The sequence below is a fragment of the Anarhichas minor genome, unplaced genomic scaffold, assembly GCF_050575085.1.
Source record: "Anarhichas minor isolate MPS153535 unplaced genomic scaffold, ASM5057508v1 ptg000003l, whole genome shotgun sequence".
Lineage (NCBI taxonomy): Eukaryota > Metazoa > Chordata > Actinopteri > Perciformes > Anarhichadidae > Anarhichas > Anarhichas minor.
Genome location: NW_027466449.1, coordinates 12,312,501 through 12,319,972, shown reverse-complemented (window position 1 = coordinate 12,319,972; position 7,472 = coordinate 12,312,501). Strand labels below are relative to the sequence as shown.

The 7,472-nt window shown below is 40.4% G+C and overlaps 1 protein-coding gene across 1 annotated transcript in view; it reads left to right on the top strand.

The window, feature by feature from the left end:
* Positions 1-1,484: 1,484 nt before the first annotated feature.
* Positions 1,485-7,472, top strand: part of tshz2 (teashirt zinc finger homeobox 2) — a 45,760-nt gene continuing 39,772 nt past the window's right edge. Inside the window, exon 1 of the mRNA XM_076102626.1 lies at positions 1,485-1,581. Coding sequence (XP_075958741.1) covers positions 1,485-1,581 — 97 coding nt within the window. The remainder of the gene's footprint in view (positions 1,582-7,472) is intronic.

Sequence of the window (7,472 nt, the reverse complement as noted above, 5' to 3'; positions counted from 1 at the left end):
CTGCCTGCAACGGCAGTAAGCGCGGGAGCAGACTTCTGCTCTGAGATACAAAGGGAAGCGACTTGAAAGGAAATAAGCAAATGAATGCAATGCCTCATTAGGCGGGCTTTATTTGACCGTAGCCAATTAGAGAGCATCTGTAATTTAAAACAGTCAACCTAAAAAAAGACCCGACGAAGTGCATATTTCTCTCATGGGACCGAATCCTTTGCCTTGTTGTCATTCAAATTATCTTTTTTTTAATTTTTTTTACCAGTGACATTATTTGAACGAATAATACACAGAGGACACTCAAGTTTAGAAATATGCAGATTGTCAGCCTACAGCAGGAGTTTGTGACTTGAGATGAAAGAGCGATTTCATGGAGGTCAAGGTCGCGTGCTGATGTGTTTGGCCTCGCTCTCGGGCTTGCTGTGCTGACTTGTTTTGCCGTTGCTTTGTGATCAATATCTCTCCCTCTGTCTTAATCAACGACCCGCTGAGGTATTTGCGGGCCCGTTACCTTAACGACACAAAGGTGCACTTTTGAAAAAACGGAGCTGCAGTCGGGGGCAAGACTGACAGCTGTTCACCAATGAATCACACCTAGCTGTAGATTAACGTGGCACTCCTCACAGACAGAGACTGGAATACTGAAAAGGGAGAAGTAGATTCTGAGGCTTGTGTGAGTGATCCGCATCAAAAGATATAACCGAAACAAGATTCCGGCTGCTTGCTTTGCAGGGGGAACCTCGTGAAAAATAGTAACACCTGTATTGCTTATACTGGTTGTTAAGCATTGGAATAAAATTTTGTGCAATATGCATAACCAAATGCTGGAATAATGAGCCATCTGTATGTGTGGTCCCTTCCTTGGAGATGCCAAGAACGGCACCATCTGCGATGCAGCTACCAGCTGTTTTCCTTCTTATTACATGTTTATTAAAAGCTGAAGTTGTCCTCTTCAAGAAGAGTAAAAGAGAGCATGGGTGGCAATGTTGGTTATCTGATTGCCTCCATCTCCATTAGAAACAGACTTGAGCTCCGTTCCTGGTCCTATAAAAATACACTAACTGTTTCAACAGAACAGAGGGAGGGCTAATTAAATACTCCTTCTTTTTCATCAGCGACTCGCAGGAAATTAAGAGAACAAACACAAGATTGACTGGCAGCAAAGCAACAAACATGAAAGAGGATGAATGAATCTAATCCACCAGGACTGGAAATAAACAAATAAATGATGTCACTTGCCCCACCTTCACTTAGCCCTTTGGGTTTGTATTTCAAAATCCCTCAGCAGGGTTTACGCATCTTTTCTAGTCGCATTGTTTTCAATTTTCAAAACCTATTAGCGAGATATCGATCGACCACAATTGAGCATTTATGCACAGCAGGCAACCTACATCCCTCAAGTCAGAATCAGATCACATCTCCCATAATTGAGGGTGACAGAACTGCAGACCACCCTCTGCAACTGTCAACAAATTTCAGGAGCTCAAACTAAGATGCGTCAGGGATGCATCCTGCGCCGAGTGATGGACACCGAGAAGGGAGAACTGGAAATGTCCATCAGCATCCTCTGCCATGTGCTGAACAAGACAGGTCAGGTCTGAATAGACACTGACAAACCCAGGGTGGACACACTGTCGACGCAGACTAAAGCAATACCAAGGGACAAGTGACAGGCTGCTCTGATGCCTTACTTAACTGCAGCACACGCATGCAGGGGAGGCAAAAATAGTGCGCGTCGGATCGGACGCCCACGTGCACGCCCCTGCATATGGACCGACAGGCCTCACACCCTTAAAAAGAGATTAAAGAAACTTCAGAGGTAGTGTTTAGCCTGATGCGTAAAAGTCAAAATGCTGAATGCTGAATACTGTGCGTTAATATCTTTGATGAGAATCCAAGTGCAGAATGTAGTCTAAAACAGGGAATTGATATTTCTGACAGTGCATCCATTTCTGAGGTCAGTGTGTTCACTCTGCTCAATGCTCAATAAAACAAACAAAATGCCATCTATTTCTGTATAAACAATTACCTGCCATAGATTGTAACCTTATTGGATCGAGTGAAATGTTTGAAATAAATCATTAAAGGCGCTGACAGGGCATTTATCTTCACTCTTGCTTTAATGCTCTGTGCACAACACAGTGGATGAAGTCAGTCAAGGGTGTGTGTGTTTAGTTTTTTTTTTTTTTTTTTGCCTAAGCCGGGCCCCAGTGTGCCTCAGTATGTGTGCTTGTAAGAGCACCGTTGCGTGTGTCAATCCTCCTGTGGAGCCATGTTCTCAAAGCTCTTCATTTTGAAATCAAGCATGAATAATTAAACCATTTCACAAGGCTGCTTTAACGATATATTACATGAGAGGAAATAGGTCAAGCAGCAATGTTAGAAGGATTGTTTGCATGGGTGTTATTGGGTTAAAAAAGACGGCGAACAATGCTCCTCTCCCTTCATGCCCCACATACTGTACTTACTCTGCAGGATGACTGACAGCTCCAGCTTCAGACTCATTTTCCTACAGATATGAGGAAAGGTTACATCTGGGTCACGTTGTCGTTCCACGGGAGATAAACGTCAACTTTAACCCGACCACTGGAGGTGATGTTCAGCAGCACACAAAACGGCTTCGACAAGCAAAGCACACAATTAACCTATTTGAATGTGTATCTATGTATTTTCTTTCTCTCCTTTTTCCAAAATGTTATGATCTAATTTCTGACAGGCAAGAACGAATATCAATGAAATGAATGATTTGAAATGAGTTTGCCACAGAACATAAAAGTGCAGCAAATAATTAAATTATAATTATTGGAAAAGAAATGTCTCCTGGCCATTCTCAAAGTGGACATAAAAGGTCATTCTGATTATAAAAACAGAAACAACAACATTTTATTTTTCATTATTAGTCAGTTTTAAGCCCTTTTAACTATGCAGCGTATTTAGACAGCATCATGGTAATTTTAGACAATACACACAGCACATTAGAGTCTCTCCATCACTTTGATATTAACAAATCTATAATGAAAATCTATTCTTCTTTTGATGAACACGGCAACATTTTACCGCCAGGAACCCAAAACAAACATGTTTTTCCAAAATGGTCTCCACAGTTGCAGAACAGATACTTAAAAAGCTGCTTTCATGGGTTTATTGGCCACTAGGGGGCACAACAAGGCGTAAACACAAAACTGACACATTATCAGATTGTAAAGTTGACACGGCAAACTGGTTAGCAAAGCTTGTGTTGACATCCCGCAGACGTTGAACATTAACATTCATTCGGAGCTGTGTTTGCCAGCTCCTGAGGGAAATATCAGCTGCTAAATGCTCCAACAATAAAGCTTATATATGTTGCATTAAAAAATAAAAACATTGCTCTTACACCACGCTCTGCGATTTTGAACAAATCATTATCACCACAGGGGAAAATGACTTCACTGCAACAGCCCTAGTTGTCAATCCAACATTAGAGAGATTTAAAGACCTTTGACCTTCGACCTTCTTTTGACATCCAACATGCGAGATCTCTGTAATCGCGTATAGGGGCCTTTAATACACATATTGTACATGCCAACTCTAGCCTTTATTTTTCAGTGTAGTCACTAAAATAATGGTAGTATGGGGTATCAACGCCTGTCACGAAGAGAACGTCAAGTACCCACTCGCCAGCTTCCAGCATTACGTACAAACAGTGCAACAATATCACCATGGTGATTGTGTCTCCAAAGTACACTGTAAAATTGTAAAAAAAAAAGAGTAACTTCTGACTGATGTGGAAAAAAAAGCTCCAATGATCTCTGTCATCTGTTACATTCAGCCCCGAGGACAAACACGCTGAGTCCCACAAAGCTCCTTTAACTGTGCTTTCAACAACAACAACAACAACAACAACAACACTCACATCAGCTTGTTCAACCTCACCTACTTTCAACTCAACTGTATTCTTCTTACACGGGACAGGACCACATGCTACTGTGTGTATAACCATGAATTCCCTTTAACGTCTTTGGCGCTGCTGAATGAATTGTTACATCGCAAAAACGCTTTTTTTTTTTACCCACGTAAATTTAATGTAATTTAGTCTGTTTCTGGGAACATCTTGATGCTGTCATCAAAACTCAACAACCAAGGCGTCATTTCAAGATGTGTTAAATGATGTTTACATCTGTTTATATGATCACAGATTACTACCATCCGTGTTTCATGTGATTTGTTGTTTCTCATCCTTGAAGCGAGCTCATATTAGGCTTGCATCATTATATCGCTGCACTACAGTCCTGCTCCGGGAAATTTTATTTTGAACCGCTTGTCAATCACGCAACTGGAAACTTCTGTTTTGTTTTTTTGACAGCCTCTGAATAAGTAATAGCTCTTTGTTTTAGCTTTTGGTAAGTTTTCACAAGAATTACATGAATTACATCTTAAAAATCAAGCAGCTGCTTTTGACTGTATGCATATGTTGTTGTTCCGCTTTGAAAATTATGAAACCAGACTTCAATCACTGTCCATTGTACATGAAATATCATCTTTGGATTAAAGACAGGTTTGGATTTCCTCGACCGTCCTCCTTTTATCATGAGCATTATAATTAGACTCCTTATCGTCGAAAGACTGTGTAATAATATGAATGAGGGCAGTCTTATGATATTGGAAATAGTCCAGATTTCACCCAAATGGATAACTGACCAGTGTGGATGAAAACGCTTTTGTGTTTTTAAATGTTCTAGATTCCAGAATCACAGTTCTGACCTGGGGAAAAAAATGAATCTTGTTTGAGAGTTGATGAACAACCACGAAATGCCTTCGTTTCTAATTATTAGAATTCACGCACGGATAAATTGAAAAGAAAAATACATTTCACTTGGATTTTCAGAGAGAACAGTTTTAAATACTTGAACTGTGTGAACTCAGATCCAACCAATTAGATACTTCTGAAATGTTAGAGAGAAGGGAGAGGACCGACACAAATGTCAGAGATGGAGAAAAATGTAATAAAACAGCTTAATTGCAGAATTGTCCTCTTTCTCTTTGCACTCGTTGAAACCAAAAGCAGGAAAGAGTCCAAGATCATTTTGTATTAACGACATTAGTTTCACAAGCAAAGGAATCTGTAATAAGGAAAAGTTAAGGAACTCCATATGTTTTCTTTTTTTTTTCTGTGTGCACATTTTGTCACAGAGAAACGTGATGGAAAAAGAACAAACTCATTTATTTTATTTTTGTTTTGGTCTCCACCATCTCCTGAGTGAGATATAGCCGCTTTATGCTCCACTGCATCCGCCAGCTAGTCACCATTTGGTGACATCGAGTGTTAGTCAACCAAAACAGTTGCAGGTTGTAAAACCGAAAAACATAGAGCTGATAGAAGTTATTGGGCTGAGTATGAAGGGAACTGCAGAGTCGGTGATAATTCTCCTCATCAGGAGCGACTCCTTCCATGTAATACACAGTCATTTATAAATTGCTCATACATTGTTTTGTATGAGTGTAAACATTTTTTTTTTTTTAAAGAAATTCCTACTCATTCTCCCTTTTAAGAATTCAGATACACAGGTTTTTGGACTTTGGACAAAATATTACAGCTCAAAATAGTGAGCGGTCCAATATGTAAACCTTATGTAAACTATCAAACCAGAGGTTCAGTCAGTCAATACGAGAATCTGAAGATATTTACAATTAGCATGAAACGAAGTTGGGACCTTTGGTTTTTAAATGTTGTTTTATTGATAATGCTTTCAATAATGCCTTTAAGCCTTTGAAATATTACTTGAATGAACGAGACAAAAATGCAATAAATAATTTGTAATTTAATTAAGCCTGTAGGCTTCTATCAGCAGCCATGACTCACATCTTGTGTACATTGTACTCTTGAGAACTGTTTGTTCTGTCCGTCCTGTACTTTAATATTCCAGGATACGACACTGACTGTGTAACATTCAAGGTTTAACCTGAATATCCACTCCTCAAATGGTGTTTCTTTCTCAACTGCTAAAAAGACGAGAGGTCAAAATGCCGGCTGCCGTCAGAAGCTACTTTCTGAAAGCTGCTTTGTCGACAATAAATTAAAGGATGATTTTGTCAACATTCCAGAAGTGGCATAGGTGACGTCCAAAGAATGTGTGCACATTTTCTGAGTCAGAGCTGCAGGGAAATCGTAGATGAGGGCAGAAGCTCAAACAAACATTCAGAGAATGTACAAACTCTGCCTCCGTTAGTAACAGAAGCAGCTCCGGTTCTCGATGAGATCTGAGATGAAATATGAACTTATCGGATTTCAGGCTCCGGCAAACATCCGCTTGTTTAACTGGAAAGATTTTCAAATTCTGTGCAAAACATGGTATAGTCCAATATATGATTTCAGTTCCACTTTAGGTTCATACGCCTGTCATGGAACACAGGTCAAAAGTCACAAGCATTAAGTTTTGTTGTCTACTTTCTCAGCATGTGGGCTGCATGTTTGCTTCCCCACTTGCAAAGAGAGCCACAGGTGGCTCCAAAAAAAAGCACTAACAAGACATATGTTTGTCACATTTTGTTACAGTGGAGGAACACACTTAAGTGAAATCTGTTGAAGTTGTATCCCGGAAAATCCTCAAGCAGCCAGGTATGAGAGCTGCAACCATGTGAGGGAGGAAAAGCTCATCAAGACTTAAGGGATGACAAACTCCACCATCTGCACGTGGATCTGCCGCTGTCACTGACGCGTGAATGGTTAGTGAAAAGTTTTTCAAATGCAAGCGCCAATCAGAAAGTTTTCCTTCCGAGCCGTTTGTTGAATAGCCACGTGGGCGAATCGGTGTGTGGAGATGCAGATGACGTAAAGGCGCAGCGAGTGGCAGCAGAGCGAGGCCGTTCTGGCAGAGATAAGGTGGCGGTGGGCGCCGCTGGTGTAGCGCCTGTCACCGCACACACATGCTTTGTGTACACACATGGTGTTAAGAGCTGTCAGACCGGTATGGCTCAAGCTTGATCTGAGCCGTGATTGATCGCACAGGTTCGGGTGGAGTTCACGGGAGGTCTCTGGTATCATTGGCAAAATGAGTGACAGACACAAAATAGGGTGATGGAATATTATCAGGAAGCCATTTGTAATGCAGGGGCGAGCCGGGATCTCTAAGGGATGTTGTCTCTCTGAAATGAAGTCATCCATCACCTCAACTTCATATTTGATTAGGTCATGAGTAGCTTTTAAAGAGAAAGAAGACGCTTCAATATTGTGCTTGCACAGTGTGATACAGAAGTTACATATTATGTTCATATACCAACGTTAAAGGGCACAGCATACAAAGTACTTAGCTGAAATACTGAGTATTGTATATATTCATTTAAAAGTAAAGAAAAGAAGTGTGAAAAATATACTTCAGGGTTGAAAGTTATTGAAACTTTAAACCTTCTAAAAGCATTTTACTACTGTCATTTCAGCTGTGTTTCGCAATGTCTCGTTCTGTACACAAAACTGTAGTAAAGTAAAAAGTATGTTTTGCTGA